Source organism: Ruditapes philippinarum, unplaced genomic scaffold (genome assembly GCF_026571515.1).
Source record: "Ruditapes philippinarum isolate M1 unplaced genomic scaffold, ASM2657151v2 ctg6415_1_1_1_1, whole genome shotgun sequence".
Classification (NCBI taxonomy): Eukaryota; Metazoa; Mollusca; class Bivalvia; order Venerida; family Veneridae; genus Ruditapes; species Ruditapes philippinarum.
Window position 1 is genome coordinate 2,924 of NW_026862032.1, and position 20,529 is coordinate 23,452.

General features: G+C 32.7%; 2 protein-coding genes across 2 annotated transcripts; both read right to left on the reverse strand.

Moving 5' to 3' along the window:
• Positions 1-351: 351 nt before the first annotated feature.
• On the reverse strand, positions 352-5,300 carry LOC132717724 (uncharacterized). The gene is made up of 2 exons (XM_060701272.1): positions 5,174-5,300; positions 352-1,153 (listed from the first exon to the last, which is right to left on the reverse strand). The coding sequence occupies exon 2, from the start codon at positions 1,143-1,145 to the stop codon at positions 411-413; it is 735 nt and encodes a 244-aa protein (XP_060557255.1). The 5' UTR covers positions 1,146-1,153; positions 5,174-5,300; the 3' UTR covers positions 352-410.
• A 9,908-nt stretch (positions 5,301-15,208) lies between these two features.
• LOC132717725 (protein starmaker-like) lies at positions 15,209-20,529 on the reverse strand. Its single transcript, XM_060701273.1, has 5 exons — positions 20,392-20,529; positions 18,936-19,094; positions 18,227-18,580; positions 16,679-16,748; positions 15,209-16,440 (listed from the first exon to the last, which is right to left on the reverse strand). The coding sequence occupies exons 2-5, from the start codon at positions 19,053-19,055 to the stop codon at positions 15,767-15,769; spliced, it is 1,218 nt and encodes a 405-aa protein (XP_060557256.1). The 5' UTR covers positions 19,056-19,094; positions 20,392-20,529; the 3' UTR covers positions 15,209-15,766.

Sequence of the window (20,529 nt, forward strand, 5' to 3'; positions counted from 1 at the left end):
TCAAATTTGAGTTGAATGTGTGCAACCGTTCTTAAGATAATGAACGGAAACTGATGATGATGGAATGACAGAATGACGGAAGGATGGAATGACGGAACAGGGTAACACTATATGCCCCTGCCATTACATGGCGGGGGCAAAAAAAATTAACAAAGGGCAATAACTCAAAAAATAAGAAGTGCAGAGTACCGGTTCTTGTGTACTGCACTTCTTAATGAGATTTATTATCCTATGAAGTTTCAAGTCCATAGCTTTTATTGTTTAAGATAAATGGCCCGGACAAAAATAAAGTATGAAAATAAACAAAGGGCAATTACTCTAAAATTAAGATGAAGAGGGTTGAGATTCTTGTGCACTGCACTTTGAGTCATTGAAAGAAGCATGCTTACCAAGTTTGGAGTAAATCCGACTTATAGTGACTGAGTTATGCTCCAGACAAGCCTTAGGGGCTGACGCTGCCGCAGACACCAAGGCCGACGCTGACACCACTGACAAAAGTAACCCCTATATGTCGCCTTTTTCAAAAAGATGAAGAAGTATATGAACTTTACGGACATTCCTGGTACAAATGTATTTACCTTTGAAAAAAGATTGTTTGGTCCTGTAATATTGCATCCAATATGACTATGAAAATATGTGTTATTTATGATAACATGAAGCAACCCCGTGCAGTCGGTATCGACTGCTGATGGTTTGTCCTTGTACCCAGGAGCATTAATAAAACATTTACTAATACTCCACGGGTCTGTTGACCACTGTTGTACATCACTGTTTTTCCAAAAAGGTGCCGGTGGTGTTGATGCATGATTCTGTATAATGCTGTCATAGATGGCACCACATACATTGTTTGGACATGGTGTCTTATTATTTGGAAAGCAACAGTTACATTTATCTTGCTTGAGGGGACATATCCCTTTTGAGACTCGAACATGGTCTGGCTGGAGAGTTGTTATCTGACAGACTCCACACGGTACATTTGGTTGAGGAGTCTTTGTTTGTTGTATTTGGTTTATAATATAGTTGTGCTGCTGTCTTCCTATGTCATCACAAAATGGCGCAAGTCCCTCTTTAAGATAACCCAAGCCTAGGCCAGCCTTAACCCACTGCCGGTATTTGTTGTTCTTTAAATGTATCTCATGTGCCATCTTGATTTCTAGAAAAAAAGAAATATTTTTAACTACAATTTGTATGTACTCAAGGAAAACCAACATTAACTATGACTGAACACAAACACTTGTATGCCTGGAAAGCCGGCCCCAGTTAAGGGAACATGAACTTAGCTGGCCCCAGTTAAGGGAACATGAACTTAGCTGGCCCCAGTTAAGGGAACATGAACTTAGCCGGCCCCAGTTTAAGGGAAACATGAAACCTAGCTGGCCCCAGTTAAGGGAACATGAACTTAGCCGGCCCCAGTTAAGGGAACATGAACTTAGCTGGCCCCAGTTAAGGGAACATGAACTTAGCTGGCCCCAGTTAAGGGAACATGAACTTAGCCGGCCCCAGTTAAGGGAACATGAACTTAGCCGGCCCCAGTTAAGGGAACATGAACTTAGCTGGCCCAAGTTAAGGGAACATGAACTTTGACTTACATTGAAGGCATTGCTCAGGGTTCTCGGGGACGCTTATTTCGGCGTCCCGGTACGCATGTTTATTACAGCTGGACGCTAATATTTCAGAGCAAGGATTCCACGTACGCTTAATTTTGCCTGGGGACGCATAAAAATTACCGATTGTTTACAACCACAAATACACAATTAGTCAGCGCCTGTCAGTCTATAGGTAGGCGGTCCTATGCACATCGACCCGTGAAGCGATTAGCCAATCAGCGATAACGCTTCCGATCATTATCACGCAATAGTGATCAGACTAATGTATACACGCGCTGATTACCAGATATAACACGAGGTGATAATTTTATATCTTTGATCAACAGTTGATTTGGAAATTAGCAAATTTTACCGACAAAAGGATAAAAAATTATCGACTATTTACGCCGCCTGTTTTCTCAAATTACAAATGAGTGTATTTTGAATGATTGTCGAATATTTTCGGCATTTTCTAGGCCAAATTTTGCTTTATTTTCATTCTTGCAAAAACTTTCTATAAGAGTATTAAGAATTTAAGATATTGTGCCGAAATGCCAGGACAACAAACCAAAGTACACATACGCTTTTCTTTGATATTTAGATTCTATCCAAAAATTGATCCCGAACATCGGCGATTACACGTTCGCCAGAAACCCTAAAAATTTCGCGAAAATTCTCAGTTTCCAAGCCAAACATGCGAATGAATTGTTCCTTTATTATTTAATCAACATTAAATCTTTAAATATTGATCTTAAATTTGCCCCCTTTTGAAATATATTTGCTAAAATAATTGTCGATCGGATGGATCTGTTACACACTGTGTGAAGCTGTACACGATTTTCCTATTCATTCCGCTAAACGCTGCTTACTGGCAGTATATACATTTACGTTTTTTTTTTTACAAATATAAACTTTTTGTCTTTAGAGTGGACTTATTTAACCAGAAATAAAATTTGATTTGGTATAAAAATGAAAAAAAAAAAAAAAAAAAAAAAAACGATTTCCATGTGTTGATGCATTATAATGAAATAATTTCATAATAAATATTAACAACAAACAATAATTATACTATGTAGTTCAGAGTTTCTTTTGAATAACTATAAACTTTGAAAAGTCTCTTGAAGATTCAAAATATCAGCAATGCTATTGTGAGCATTGAATGACTAATCTGTAAACATATTAATTGCGACGCGCTTTTGGACTCCAACTTTTTCAAGGTTGGGAGTCCATGGACTCCATGTTTTAAAGTCCTAGTGAGAACCCTGTAATGCTGCTATCACTAGAGGGCCATGTTGGCCCCAGATTGGTCATCTGAGATTCATTGTTAGAAATGGTTCTCACATAACTATAGATATTAATTTGGCCACATTGGGACATGTCTGAAGAGTTTCAGACAAGATGAGTATTTGCATAATTACACAATCAAAATCTTCCCAAATAAATTGCAATCTTAACAAACCACATTTCAGTTGTTTGAAAAAACTAGAACTCAGCGAGTCAGATGTGTTGCATTGTGAACAGTATAGATGTCACTTAGGCATTTTTTTCTTAAATATAAGTTATTTATAAACACCACTAAATGAATTGAAATCTTAACAAACCGCATTTCAGTTATTTGAAGAAAAAAATATTATCTGCATACAATAAGGCTTACATTGTAAGCTTACTATTACGCAAACTGAACGGGCAGATTTTAAACCCAAAAAATTGAGCGGCCAATATCAATTTAACAATTTCTACGTCCCCACAACTGCAGGGTTTGAACCAGGATTTTGGGAAAATGACCCATACCCATGTAATTGGGAAATTCGGCGCCCCTACACGCCACTGTTCTGTCAATCTTATGACTCTAAGTCAAAAAGATTTTGACTACAAGTGCCACAAGTTGAAAACTAAAAATCTTTTACTAAGTAAAAAGCAAGAACTTTACAAATACTGAATAAATCCACAAGCAAACCCCAAGGTGCATAAGTACACATGATGCTGACCAATATTCTTGTAAACTTTCAGGCCTACAAGTCAAATGCTTTTTGAGCTATGCATGAACAAGTTGAAAATTGCAAATTAATACTACTGTAAGTCAATGGCAATAACTCTAACAAAACTGAAAAAAATCCACATGCAAAGTCCCAGGTGCATAGCTTCACGGTGTTGATCATTATTCCTGTAATTAAGTGATGTTGATCATTATTCCTGTAAAGTTGGTTGATTCTAATTCAAGCACTCAAGGAACAAATAACACAACATACATGTAATGAAACAGTTTTTACTAAGTCAATAGGTCAAGGGCAATAACTCTACAAATACTAGATAAATCTACAAGCAAAACCCAAGGTGCACAACTACATGTACATATGCTGAGCAACATTACCTTTTTAGGTTTCATGACTAGGATAAGATAATGAACGGAAACTGATGATGACGGAAGGACGGAATCGGAACAGGGTAACACTATATGCCCCTGCCATTATATGGCGGGAGCATAAAAATACCATATATATATGTATAGTTTAATTAAGATCAAAAGATAATGTTTTCTAAGGAATAATTGTAATTAACTTTCTTAATCCAGAAGTCTTAGTGGTTTGTTTTATAAATTAAGGATTAACCTGCCTTTATTGTTTGTTACACCTTTAAAGACATTAACGTATATCTAAACATTAACGTATATCTAAATGGTTCAAGAGACCGCCTCCGTGGTCGAGGTGTTAGAGTCGATGACTTCTAATCCAGTTACCTCTTTGGCGTGGGTTCGATACCCGGAGGATGCTTTGGTAGTTTAGCGCGGAGAAAGGTAGTCTAGTACTGGTGTAACTCTCCAGGAACGATGGTTAGGAAACTACCCGCCTATATAACTGAAATACTGTTTTAAAAAGGCGTAAAATGAAACAACAAACAAACAAAACAAATGGTTCAAGAGATCAAAATATAATAAATAATTATTTAAAGAATTAAAGTGTCAAAATTGTTTAATTTTAATTAAATTAATTGTTGTTAATTAATTTTATTAATTGTCTGTACTATATAGTAGGGCAGAAACGTCTCGCGGAAAAGGGCCGGAACGTCCAGGGGCCGATTTTTCCACTGGGGCCGATTTGGTTTGGGGCCGAAACGTCCTGTTTGCCATGCGGCACAAGTTGAATATTGGCAATCATAATGCATGAATAGTTGTGCACTTGGGTATGTTCATGTGAATATTTTTAGTATTTTAGAGTTATTGCCCTTGATTTAGATTTTTTTTTTTTTTTGCAATATTTTATTTTATTGCAAAAAAAAAAAATCTAAATCAAGGGCATGAACATACCCAGGTGCACAACTACTCATGCATTATGATTTCAGAGAACACACATGATTTACAAATGCTTAATAAATTGGTGTTGCCATTTGTATGATTTGAAATTAGTCTAATGTGGGAATTCCCCCAGTTTTTCCTAAAATTGGCTAAATCTATAGATCTACTTTCGTTTTTAATTGTTTATTTTTTGTAATTTGTGTTGGCACATAATTTATTTCTGTTTCATGAAGTATAAAATATGTTTCAGTATAAAATATATAACATAACGGCTACAAAATTTAAAGGATACTACGTCAATTTCTTCAAATTTTAAGAAATCCTACTCCGCCATACTGAAATTTTCTTCTATTCTACAGCGCATGCGTGATTCATAAAGGCCTAACAACACTAAATATTGTCCTTCACCTACCAAAGAAAAGCATTTAATAATAATAGATTTTGTTTTGATTTTTTACATTGTATTTCGAGCAAAAATGTGTCGTGTACTTGACATAGCGTTTTTGTAACCACCTATAATTGTTCTTAATGCAATGAAATGAAGTATGATAATGGCTTCAGCATTTTGCTTTGATTAAAAAAACAAAACAAAATATATGTTACGTTGGTATAAAATAAATCTAATGAAAATATGATACGAGACACATAATTTTGACTTAACCCATTATACACCGCGTTAGATAGTCAAAATATATTGACGTGCCAAAGCTAGATTCTGATATATTTTCGATCTGGGTCAGAATCTCTTTTTTAGAGGCGATATATAATGCCCAGACACAAAGTAGCAAAATATCTTGTTGCGCAGTACAATTAGTTGGACTACACTGCATCACGGATTTATATTACAAATCTGTGACTGCATTCACGAGCTGTTTGTGAAAAATGGCTGTTTTCATTGAAACCTCCTTTTTCAAGTTTAGATTGCTTTGAAAATATACAAAATGCTTCAATACTGATCAAACTTAGCACAAATGTTGACTGGACCATACCCTTTGTAACGGCATGCTCACTCTTAAATTTCCTGTTACCAACGAGGGGACATCTCAAGATTGCCAAGTGATTTCAAAGTGCTGCAACTTCTCAATCGATTGAGATAAAGTCAATGGCTTTTCATGGTTACCCGTTATACCTAAGGTCGACCGAGACCAGTTTTGAGCCTCTAACAAGTCGAAAATTTATTTGATGGGGCGGAGCCGAAAAATGTGATTACTTAATTTAAAAAAAAACATTCTCAAACGAAAACAAGTGTTCAAGGCCTGAAAATGGTATTTTTTTCACAAAAATCGGGTGAAATTGCGTAAAAACGTATGTATATATGGTAATGGGTTAACTAGATCAATCTGCATGATTTTAATTGTAGCACCAATTGTTTGTGTTTCAGCCTCAAATAGTATAATTTTTTATTGGTAAGTTACAGAAAAAACAAGTATTATTTGTTGTATATTGCAATTTTTTTATCTAGTACTGTAATGCGCATGTCCATTATTTTCCCGCCACTCATATATACCTTGAACAATCAGTGGTCATTAAACAATAGCTGAACTAGCAACACGTGTCTGTGATACTTATATACTACAAGTGCACGCTCTGTGTACATATTAATAAATAGACCCATAATACAACATTATTAAAATAGAGAAAAACAGAATCCCTAAAGAAATCTCAAAACGAAAAAAAAAAATGAAAATGTTGCAGGTTCAGTGTGATTAAGTCTGTTTATGAAATGTACTAGTAAGTGCAAGCTACCGTCCACGCAAACAAGCATCGCTCATTTAAACACTAGTCAAGGAAATGACAAATTATCTTCAATAAAAAGGCTAAAACAGCAAAACTTTGCACAATAGGTAAAATGTTCCATGTGACATTTTTATGAAAGACTAAAATAACCGAGTGTAATCTTTAGTAATGAGATACATAGATAAATTAATAAGGCTACTAGGAACCTATGACTTATAGTTAAATATTTTTACCTACATGAATAAAGAAAACGTTTTACAACTTTTCAAATCACATGTCAGATCCCTGATTTAATGCAACTCTGCAATATGGACGCCTGAATTTAAAATAAGATGTAACAGCCATTGAAAATGATCTCTTTATCTTCTTTATAGGGAACCCAAATTAAGTTCCTATCGCAGATTCCTTGTTTTGAAGCAAAATCTCAATAAATGTTTAAGTCAAGGTTTGTTTTAATATTTAGCATCGTCCCGCGTTAAGAGTTCGTAAAATCTTTCTGTTTTGAGTCCGTTTTGTGGCGTTTTCTTCGCACAAAATGAATGTTTACTTTATGTCAGGACCAATGCATATTATGCTATGAATAAGCATTGAAAGGGCGCGATGATAAGGTGACATAGTAGAATAACAAAACTAACTTCAATTTCATTTGTAGATATACAATACATTGTAAATATTTAAAATTGCCATTTGCTGTATTGAAATGTGAATCAAAGGCCAATTAAAGTTCATATTAATTTTTTTTTCTGTTTTGTATTCATAATTTTTATGTTGGTTTTGTATTATGTTGAAATTTAGATTCAGAATAGATTTTATTAGTTTTGAAGCAAACTTATTCTTTGAAAAGTTTATTTAATTGTAAATGATGAATAAAAAATTGTCTAAATAATTTTAAGTAAATTCAGCTATACTAAACTGTATATATGTTCGTAATTTAGTTTTATTCTGAAACAAGTTTTACCAGTTTGAATGCTGATAAAATTGACAAATGGCTTGTGTAAAAAGCCAATACTATTGAAACTGGTTCCCACTTAGTTTTTAAATGTTATCAATCTACAAAATTGTTTGACTTCAAGGTAGTTGCACTTCCATGTCTTGTCCAGGCTGATAAACATTTGTCAGGTAGCACGTTCTTCTTATTCACAAATCAATTATGTAATCCAACCGTACTTCCGGAATATGCCAAGAGAATTAATTGAAAGAAGGTTTCGTCCCGAGACACCTTCAGATTTTAATTAAGCGAATTATTATGTCCAGACGACAACCGTGTAAAGTAAATAGAAGCAAATGGTATTCAGAGAAAAACTGTATGTAAACTAGTCATGCAAGATGTGTATAACTTTAATTGAATTAAATTTTCCTGTAAAAAAATCTTTAGCATTCACAATGAGATATTTCAGGAAATGATATGGTATAAATGCGATTTCTAAACATTTGGCTTAATCTGTCTAAAAGAAATGATTTTCTAAACGGATCTACGAATAGTATTTTTAATTTAGAACTTTGTTGTTGCCAACATTGTAATAATGCACAGGTATAGTTCAAATGCGTTGGGATATTGTCACGACTAAATGCATTTGAACGATAAACCTTATAATACTAAAATGCAAGAAAGAATTAATATGCATTTCCATTCTTACATTAAAACAAACCTTCATCTTCGAAGCATGCTGTCAATTATTTACAACCCCAACAACGGACATTCTGCATCAATCACTTGAACTCGGAAATCATGTTGAGTGAAATCAGACAGCAGAACTGAGACAAGCAGCTAACATCAATGAAAGTATACACAATGAACAAGAAACAATAACATTAATCTTGTCATTTTCTTTAAGTGAGATGTCACCATAGAGGATAAATGGCCCATCTGCTTTTATATCGTTAAAATTTTTGGCAATGCACCTTGTTTAGCATTTTATTCATTAACAGATTTAAGTATGAGATTTTTGACCCGATACGCTGTCATTATTGATACCTTTTAATATGTTGGCACTTGATCATAGAATCAGTGTGTGCGATTTTATTAAAAATAATAAATGATGACAGCGAACGTATAAAATCATTTAAAACAAGAAATGTGTTCAAAGGACATGGGTGCCCCCACACACCTCTGTTCTGTCAATCTTATGACTCAAGGTCAAATATATTTTGGACTACATGTGCCATAAGTTGAAAAACTAAAAATCTTTTACTAAGTAAAGGGCAAGAACTTTACAAATACTGAATAAATCCACAAGGAAACCCCAAGGTGCATAAGTACACATGCTGACCAACATTCTTGTAAACTTTCAGGCCTACAAGTCAAATACTTTTTGAGCTATGCATGAACAAGTTGAAAATTGCAAATTTATACTACTGTAAGTCAAGGGCAATAACTCTTAACAAAACTGAAAAAAAATCCACATGCACTGTCCCAGGTGAATAGCTTCACAGTGATGTTGATCATTATTCCTGAAAAGTTGGTTGAGGCACTCAAGGAACAAATAACACAACATAATGAAACGTTTTTTTGGCTTTAACTGGCTGTAACTTTGCTATTATTGAATGGATTGACTTCATATCATAACAGAACATTCTTAAGGACAAAACCTTCATGTTTATCAAACTCAAATTGACCTTGGCTCTTTTATGACATTGAAGGTAAAGTTATTGAAATTTCACTGATTTGTGCATTAAATGACCATATATATTTATTGTTGTGTTTGTATGCGTGTATATATTTCCCCATGGTGCGGCAAACAACTGGTATATGATTATTGTTGCATCCCATGCGGATGGCTTTTTAATAACTGATGTTATATAAGGCCGCTTCGCTATGCAATCTGTTCATGTACTTTTGAATAATAAAAGTCAGCTTTATAACAGCCTTGTGTTATTTTGCTTATGCAATTATAATAATTCACACCACAGACATAGACATATGCTGTATCATATATGCATTATTTAAATATGCCTACTTTGAATAATGCTTGACAGACAGGATGCGACCACAAACAAATGCTTATTAATAAAGCACTTAAAATAAATAGGCCTATGCAAGACTCAGTGACTGGTACCAATTGGCAATTTCGAGTCTTTCAACTTTTATGCAACTCAGAAAAACAGACTGACGGACATCAGACGACACATTTTGGACTTCGTGGTAAATTAAATAACTTTATTGAAAGTAAAATAAAAGTAAAATAAACAAATAACATAAGACTGTTCCAAGTTTAACTATTTACATTTATTTATGTAAGCCCGTAACAATCAACCTTGTGCATTTGTAAAATCCGACGACAATAATATGAAATATCTCTAATTTCAATATACTATCATGCTTACAAAATTATCATACATGTATATGTTTATATTTAATCACAGGCGCTAGTCACATAATCAAATACTATACATAACCGGTCTATATATGCATATAAAGATATCTTATTATAGTATATAGCCCATATAAAACTTTAAAAAGTTTGTTTCAAGCCCTGTTTGTAAGGACTTACAACAAAACCATATTAACACCCATATATGCGTTTAATTTGTTTTGATTAGCAGATAACGGGTTACACTCATTTTTAATACAATTAGATAGTCCTACAAACAATATGCTAAAAATATCTTTGTTTAGCACATTTTATGCTAATACATGTAAATTTACAGTTATGCATGTTTATACTATATATTAAGCCCGTGTTTTTCTATATACAATTCTAAAACAAAACAAGCAAATAGTTCACACTGAGCTCCAAAAGTCTAAATATTGAAAATCAAACAAGGATAAATTGGAGCACTTAAAACAGAAAATATATAAAACTAGTACTAAAGAAATATACTAGGAATTAAAGTGAAAATCAAAATCTAGATTTAGCCCAATTTGAGTTATTATATATAGAGTTTAAATGCTTTTTATTTTTGTTCATTTTGAACAATTACAGTACTATCGACAGGACAGTTTGCTCAACTATACTCAGTACTGGAAAATGCAGAATTGTCTAACATTTAAAAGGATGCTATAGTTATGATACCTGGACAGTGACCTATTAAGTGATGTTAAGGTCCAATCCACCCCACAGTAGTAATGGAGATACCAGCTTTCATGCAAAAACCAACAATTTTTTAGTTGACAAAGTTGTTATTGACAAAGACCTTCATCAAATAGTATTTTTATAAACATCTCAAAAATACATTCCCGCCCTGTCATGTCAAAAAACCTCAGTATAGTCCCTTTAACTATACAAATTGATACTAAAGTATTGTACACATTAATGGTTTGGCATAATTATAATTTCTTTTTAATTCATTTTTTTCATCTTTACAATATAAAATAAAGAAGGAATCTCTAAAATATAACAAGAGATGTTTGTAAAAACATGTATGCCCTTACGCCAGCTAATAAGTCATGTGACCAGGTAACCGTAATTTTGACTTTGACTATTGACCAAGTGACGCCCAAAATCAATTGAATTCATCTACTGGCCATGACCAATCTTCATATAAAGTTTTGAAGTCCCCAGTCCCATTGGTTTTAAAGTAATGATCATAGACGGTTTGGTGTATGGACCTATTGACAGATCAACCAGCCAACACATACAAAGCAATATACCCCCACTTCTTTGAAGGTAGGCCCAACAAGCAAATTTTTGTTCTTTATCTAAATTAAAACGTGTATGTACAAATTTATATAAGTCGCTTGTGTTAGATGTCATCTCACAGTATTCATATATACAATTATATAACTGGTATTTAAGTGCTGTGTGGCAACTGTAAAAAGTTGCCTAGTGTTGTCATATTTTTCTGGTCCTTCGGGACCATTGATGCCAGTACTATTAAGTGTTGAGAATTGAGTACTGCTCAAGCCGGTGCTAGGGGGCATGAGGGATGTTGCACTTATTCATTATCCCTTCTGTACAGACTCAATCAAACCGAGTCTGCAATTCTCTTGTAATATGGTTGGATCACTTTAGTTTCCAGGTTTTTATATATATCATTCCCTTCCCATATATATCATATAACTTGTATCTTTTAATACCATTCCCTTGCCCTATATATCATATAACTGATATTTATATATACCATTCCCTTGTCCTATATATCATATAACTGGTATTTTTTTATACCATTCCCTTGTCCTATATATCATATAACTGGTATTTATATATAGTAATACAATTTCCTTGTCCAGTATTATATATCATATAACTTGTATCTTTTTATACCATTCCCTTGTCCTATATATCATATAACTGGTATTTTTTTATACCATTCCCTTGTCCTATATATCATATAACTGGTATTTATATATACCATTCCCTTGCCCTATATATATATCATATAACTTGTATCTTTTTATACCATTCCCTTGTCCTATATATCATATAACTGGTATTTATATATACCATTCCCTTGTCCTATATATCATATAACTTTTATCCTTTTATACCATTCCCTTGTCCTATATATCATATAACTTGTATCTTTTTATACCATTCCCTTGCCCTATTATATCATATAACTGGTATTTATATATACCATTCCCTTGTCCTATATATCATACAACTTGTATCTTTTTATACCATTCCCTTGCCATACATATCATATAACTGGTATTTATATATACCATTCCCTTGTCCTATATATCATACAACTGGTATTTATATATACCATTCCCTTGTCCTATATATCATATAACTGGTATTTATATATATACCATTCCCTTGTCCTATATATCATATAACTGGTATTTATATATACCATTCCCTTGTCCTATATATCATATAACTTGTATATTTTATACCATTCTCTTGTCCTAAATATTGTCCTATATAACTGGTATTTATAAATATCATTCACTTGTCCTATATATCATATAACATGTATCTTTTTATACCATTCCCTTGCCATATATATCATATAACTGGTATTTTTATATACCATTCCATTGTCCATATATCATATAAGTGGTATTTATTCAATTACATTAATCTTTTACTTCTTCTGATCTTCTACATTAATTAAACATCTGTTTATGATATTTTCATTAAAAGTACTCATTCATTAATTTATTTACTTGTTTATTTACATATCTTTTTATGCATTATAATTAGTACATAACTTTTTCAAATCAGTTTTTTTTTCTCTCACAAACTGTCCATGATCTTTAAAAATAACCTTTACCTTTATTAAGATCAATATTGTCTATTATATTTCACTGCATTTCTTTCTTTTATTTATCTATAAACAAAATCTGAATATTACTTTCTTAAATTTCAATATTAAAAATACTTAAAAAAAATGTTAAAATGACTAGAAAGCAAAATTTAACAACTCAATATTTCAGATGATTTATATCTATTATAATGTAATATGAGCCGCGCCATGACAAAACCAACATAGTGCGTTTGCGACCAGCATGGATCCAGACCAGCCTGAGCATCTGCACAGTCTGATCAGGATCCATGCTATCCTCTATCAGTTTCTCTTCTTGTAGTAGAGTTGGTAAGCGAACAGCATGGATCCTGATCAGACTGCGCAGGCTGGTCTGGATCCATGCTGGTCGCAAACCCATTAAGTTGGTTTTGTCATGAGGCAGCTCATATATTTATTCTCTAACTTTACAACAGTATGCAAATTACTTGTCATAAGTATCACTTTTTTGATGAAAAAAATATAAAAAAATTGATATATATTGTGTCTTTTAACATGAAATAATTTAGATTAAACACTATGTTAATTTACATGAATCCTATATGTTAAAATTTCAATCCTTTTTGTGTTGAAAATGAAAAAAAAATAGCAAATTTATCATCTCTTTTAACATGGAATAATTTAGTTAACACTATGTTAACTACATGGATACTTTATCCCTTTTTTGTTGAAAATTCAAACCAAAAATCATCACATTTAACATGAAATATTTGATCCTTATCTTTTATATACTGTTTAGCATCCCTTCCCTTCCCTCCTGTAAGTCCTAGAAATGTCAATATTGACCCATCAACATCAAACTCCTCACCATCTCCTGTTATATAACTGTAACCTACACTCACATCTACAGTATGAGGAAAACTAGGAAGACTATCAACAAACTTCTGCCATGTTGTCAAACTCATTATTACTTTAAAAAGCCCAATGTGCTTTAAACTCTTCATCTCTAAAGGTAACTGTATTATATTGTCAGTTAACCTACACCAATGTAACTCAAGCTTACTGAGATTGTGTAACAATGGTAATACACTGACTAGTCTCTTTGTTATGTTGGTATGATATAATTGAGATTCATTGTTATATTCTCCATACAATTTAAGATTTTTTAATTTGTTAGATTTTCTAATAATATCAAATATTTTATCACAATTACTAATTTTCAATTTATCAAATTCAAATATTTCAAGGTTTGTAGCATCAGCATCTATCACACTAACAGCATCATACAAATAAAGGTACTGAAGTTTTTTAAGCTTTGATAATTTTACATCATGCTGCTTCCCACACTCACATTTAACTTCTTCCAGACTTATTTGTTCAAGATAACTGGTTCTCTCAAGAAAATTACAAAATGTAGCTGTATCATCATGACTTATTGTTATAAAACTCATTCTTATTTCTACAAGATTGATCATACTAGGTAGGTAACTTACAGCTGTTTTAAACACAGGGTAATACCGCTTGTTAGTGTCACTGGTACCATCAAGAGTCAGAGATTTTAATGTTGAAGTGTTTACTTTAATTGTCTCAGAAGCCAAATTGTTTATCTCAATTATTTTCTGTTTATAACTTGGTGATAACCTTTGTAATTCAGTTTCATACCATTCAAATCCATATCTTATTGCAATTTTTTCAAGATGATGAAACATTGGTAAATATTTTGTAAATTTAACATTGTTTGTGTTGATGTCATCTACATTAATAGACAGAATAGAATCAGGAACAATTTGTTTCTGATCAATACCTGTACAAACAATATCACAATACTGATTCCATCTATCAATGACCAAATCTCCTACATAAAATACAGGATTACTTCCTATACTACATGTTGCATTTAATTCTTCCATTGACTCAAACATAAGCTTTTGAATATCAGTAATACAACGATAGTTCCTCCTAATGTTACTTTATTGTTCTCCTGTATTCCTGAACACAAGAGTCTTCTGACACAGTATCATATATGTATTTTGAAACATGTGGTGCTAATCTAGGTTCAAGACCACATAGCATTATGACAACATTTGACTGCTCTAATATGTCATTTACTGTTGAACATTTCTGAAAAGCCTCATTAACAAACAGAATGCACTGGCTTGACAAATCAACATTTTCTGTTTGTGTACTATCTGACAAACTTATTCTTATCTTAAAATTGATACCAATGTTCACTGCAGCCAGAAATTCTTGCATTGATTTGTGAATGAAAGAGAACAATGAGCTTTTAGGCTTGGATACAGATAAAGAAGGACATTTATCTTCTGTCAATATCCCCAGTTTCAGACAATTTTCACGCACTTCATGTGATATTTTCAAATCATCAAAAACAGATTTGTCAAATGTTAAGGACTTATCCTTTGGATAATTGAACAGTGTCTGATAAGCCAAGCGTGACACACCATATATAAGATTACTATTTAATCTACATATCTCTACATCTGTCAAATACTGAGGGAGTTCAACATTCTGAGAACTTTCCATACATTCTGTATTATTTCCTAAAGTTTTATTGATATTCCAAGTGAAATAAAGTTCTAACATACCAGTATAAATAGCACACCTTGATGTTTTATCTAGTTTACCATCACACCATAGACATATTAATTGCTGCAGCATAATTGGTACCTGTTTCAGGCCAACCACAGACGGTATCCCAAGCTCTTGTTCACACACACTTGGATCTAATGATTCGTTCAATGCTGTTATTGTTTTCTCAATCATTTTTTTTTCATGTGTTTCATCAAACCCTTTTAATTTCAATAATTGATGAATCTCTCTATTACTTACTCTTAAACTGTGAATTTTCCATGGCCGTGATGTAGTAACAATGGTGTATTTCTTTGTAAAGTCACGTTCGGGAAGGCCTGCCTGGAACTCATTCCTAGTCTCACTATCAAAAGACCATTCATCTAAACCATCAAGCAAAATAATTATCTTTTCAGAATCATTTTCCAGAATTTTACTTAAATTTTTTTATCTTATCATATCGCATTTCAAGCATTTCTGTGACACTTCGGATCTTAATGTTATGTCTAAGAGAAATATAAAACATGAAATCAAATTTCTTCATTTCCTTGACTTCATCAAACTCATCATCGTCATTGTGTCCATCACTGTGTGCCATACAATCAAACTCATCATCGTCATTGTCTCCATCACTGTGTGCCATACAATCAAACTCATCATCGTCATTGTGTCCATCACTGTGTGCCATACAATCATACTCATCATCGTCATTGTGTCCATCACTGTGTGCCATACAATCAAACTCATCATCGTCATTGTGTCCATCACTGTGTGCCATACAATCAAACTCATCATCGTCATTGTGTCCATCACTGTGTGCCATACACCAACAGTTGATCAAATATTTACAGAAACTACTCTTACCAGACCCTGCATCTCCAACAACGTAAATAAATTTCTGTGGTTCCCCATTCTTTGTGAAAATCTCTGACATGGACTTTATTTCTTTTTCCTCAGACTCCCCTCTGCTCCTTTCTATCTTGATTGTTATAGTGGGTCTTATATAAACGTCACTGAAGTTATAATTTTCCTCATCTGGTTGTAAAGGTATTGCTGATACTTTAAGTACATCACTGCGATAATGTTCTATCAATTGAGTACGACAACCTGGAATTTATTGAGCAATCAATAAAATCAGCAAAACTTACAAATAACTTAAACATAATAAGATTCCCTCAAGACAAGATCTTAAAAGGGTAAAAATACACTTATAGACCCAGAGTGACCTTAACATTGGTTTTAGCACATTGCCTTGTTTTTGTTTTTTGTTTTTTTTTTGTTTGTTTTATATTGATGGCACTATCATACACTTGTATGTACACCATCAAAACAAATATTAACTCACCTAACTTGGCTTGATCATAATCTGCCTGACTTTGACCTGAGGAAGTTTCTGTCTTAATTTTTGTCATCTCCTACAAAAACAAATCATCTTCTTTACTCAAAAATAATTATAGTACAAAAATAGTCAACAATATATAATTAAGATGAAAATTTAAATTCATAAGAGTATGTACTTGTTTTTGTACATGTAACTATGTACATTAGCATAATAACCACCATAATTGCCCCATTTAATCACTTATGCTAAGTAGGCCATCAGGTGAGATTTTAAATCCTGAAAGAATAATGTTGTTTAAACACTCAGATTGTGTTATTAAGTGGTACATATTTGAAGCCGAATTATCAACATGATAATCAAAGTTTATAGTTCTTTATCTTATTCTATAACAAAAGGTCAACGTTTCTCAGTGCTGAATTGTATAAACTGATCAAAGATTGAAGAAAATCCTTCAAGGGGTAAGAATTAACATAACAGACATGATATATTCTAATATTTAACCTTTAAGTGTGATCTTCAACATGAGTAAGTACAGCTAACATTTAATCTTTAAGTGTGTTCTTCAACATGAGTAAGTACAGCTTACATTTAACCTTTAAGTGTGACCTTCAACATGAGCCTTTAGAGATTACATTTAACCTTTAACGGAAACCTTCAACATGAGTATGTACAGCTTACATTTAACCTTCAAGTGTGACCTTCAACATGAGCCATTAGAGCTTACATTTAACCTTATGTGTGACCTTCAACATGAGCAAGTACAGCTTACATTTAACTTTTAAGAGTGACCTTCACCATGAGCAAGCATTTCTATCTGATTTACCTTGTAAGTGTGACTTTCACCATAAGGAAACCCAGCTATTATTTAACATTTAAGCTGACCTTCACCATAAGCAAGAACGTTTACTCTTTAAGTGTGATCTTTACAGCTTACATTTAACCTTTAAGTGTGACCTTCACCATGAGCAAGCATAGCTAACATTTAACCTTTAAGTGTGACCTTCACCATAAGCCTGCACAGGTTACATTAAACCTTTAAGTGTGACCTTCACCATGAGCAAGCATATATAACATTTAACCTTTAAGTGTGACCTTCACCATGAGCAAGCATATATAACATTTAACCTTTAAGTGTGACCTTAACCATGAGCAAGCATATCTAACATTTAACCTTTAGGTGTGACCTTCACCATGAGTAAGCATATCTAACTGTGCCCTACTCCATAAGTCTGCACAGCTTACATTAAACCTTTAAGAATGATGTTATGTTAAATAAAAATTCAAACAATATTTTTGCAGCAGATATTATTAGCTATATACACTTCATACCCATTGTACATGGGATGAATCTGGTTGCCTTTCCAGTTAATTGGCTAGATAGTAGATAGTAAGATTTAATACTTTTGCCACAAGAACTTAATTTATAAAGTTTCTTCTTTACAATTAACATACAATCTTTATTATATCTTCTTTAATGCAAAGATGCAAATACAGGTGTATTTTTTGTTACATACATCATTTAGTTAACAAACAGAAGGAAATTTGTTTTACCTCTTTCTGTTCTGAAACAAGAGTCTCCAAGACTCCTAGTTTCTTTTTCAATTCTGCATTCTCAACATTTTCGTCGTTTACTTTGGACATCTTGGTTTCAAGTTCTAATAGCTTCTTCTTCAGGTCAGTAATTGTTTTCTTTAGTTCTGCAACTTCTTTTTCATTTTCCAGTTTTCCCTTCTGTTCGTCAGACATTTTGGTTTCAAGTTCTTTTAGCTTCTTCTTCAGATCATCATATTCCTCTTTAGTTGCAGCATTTTCTGTTGATTTCAGAACTTTTGACATTTCGTCTTTGATTTCACTCAGAATTTCTTCAAAGCTTTCAGAAGTAATAATGAAATCTTTCTTCTTCAACTGAGGAAAAAGAATCAGTTTTGTTACATTTTATATAGGCAAAATACAGCTTTGTGATTTACAGTATTATTTTACTCTTCTATGTGACATACTGTATAAGTTGGGATCTTTTTTTCATATTTATCTTAACTGTCCCTTTGCTTTAACTTCTTATCCTATTTATTTTCAAAACCAGCTGTCAGGCTGTGTTGTATTAATGTCTCTTATTTTTCTTATTTATCAAACTTTACAAATGTTTCTGTTTCTAATTTCCCTAAATTTATCCTGAATTTAGAGGTGAGCTTATCTTACATTTTTATAACGGAAATTTATAAAGATTTCATACTGATATGATAAGTTTATTATATACACTTACATCTTGGAGTTTCCTTACAGCTTGTTGTGCATCTTGTCGATGTAGAAGCTCCTTATTATCTTGTAGAACAGCTATCATGTCATCAATATAACAATTAGCCTTACTCTCCTCTAACTCCATATTGCTTGAGTGAAAAATCTCATTTCGATACTGCCGTACCTAATATTCAGAAAACAAGAATACAACATTCACATAAATACAGTGCTCAGCAATGAGACTAAACACAATTCTTAAGTTGAGAATTAAAACCGTTAAAAGAGTTACTTTAAAATACTTCAATCACAATTTGTGAATACAATTTATGCATAACAATTTTGAATCATTGTTCATTTGTTGCAAACTGTTTCTCTGTTATAGAGCATAATTTCACCTTAGTGCGGTAATAGGTTAATCCCTATAAAAATGAAAGAAAAATTAACCAATAACTGCAAAAAGTAACTATAATCTCCTATACTTATATACTTATAATAAACAGACTAAATCATACAGTATAATATTCTACAAAATTAACATACTGTATACGAGGGTTGTCCGGAAAGTTCATAGACAAGACTATTAAAATATTATAAACAGTCATATCAATATGTCATGATTAAATATTTTGTTTCAGTATTTATTCTGCTACATACTTATGAATTAAAAAAACATGATAAAAGTAATTTTTGCAAAGCGCCAATCACCATGGCAACATGATCGACAAATCACTGAGCACTTTGATTTCATGACGATAGCTACTCGAATAATAAGTTTCTAAAGTTTTAATTTTAATGCAACCTCTTGTTTCAATTTTGTGACATCAAAGGATATTATTGCACGATATTTAGTGAAAATTATGATGTCATACACAAATAAAAAGCTTGTTAACGACAATTATAGGCAATAAAGGTGTGTCAGTTTTGTGCTGCAAAAATGACGCCAAATTCAAAGACGGAACACCGTAATATCTATCATCCTATGAAGTTTTAAGTCCATAGCTTATAATTGGTTTAGGAGGAATGGCCTGGACAAAAATAAAGTATGAACATTAACAAAGGATAATAACTCAAAAAATAAGAAGTGCAGGGTACCGGTTCTTGTTTACTGCACTTCTTCTTAATGAGATTTATCATCCTATGAAGTTTCAAGTCCATAGCTTTTATTGTTTAAGATAAATGGCCCGGACAAAAATAAAGTATGAAAATAAACAAAGGGCAATTACTCAAAAATTAAGATGCGGAACCGAGGGTAGAGATTCTTGAGCACTGCACTTTGAGTCATTGAAAGAAGCATGCTTACCAAGTTTGTAGTGAATGCGACTTATAATGACTTAGTTATGCTCCAGACAAGCCTTAGGGGCCGACACCAAGGTCGACGCTGACACCACCGAACAAAAGTAACTCCTATATGTCGCCTTTTTCAAAAAAAAAAATGAAAAAGTATATGAACTTTCCGGACATTCCTGGTACAAATGTATTACCTTTGAAAAAAGATTGTTTGGTCCTGTAATATTGCATCCAATATGACTATGAAAATATGTGTTATTTATGATAACATGAAGCAACCCTGTGCAGTCGGTATCGACTGCTGATGGTTTGTCCTTGTACCCGGGAGCATT

Excerpts from the sequence above, each read along its gene's own strand:
- LOC132717724 (XM_060701272.1), bottom strand. The coding sequence starts at position 1,145 with ATGGCACATGAGATACATTTAAAGAACAACAAATACCGGCAGTGGGTT.
- LOC132717725 (XM_060701273.1), bottom strand. The coding sequence starts at position 19,055 with ATGGAGTTAGAGGAGAGTAAGGCTAATTGTTATATTGATGACATGATA. Across the intron at positions 16,749-18,226 it reads TTGTTTCAGAACAGAAAGAG|GAGATGACAAAAATTAAGAC; the intron begins GTAAAACAAATT and ends TTGTTTTTGTAG. Across the intron at positions 16,441-16,678 it reads TTATGATCAAGCCAAGTTAG|GTTGTCGTACTCAATTGATA; the intron begins GTGAGTTAATAT and ends AATAAATTCCAG.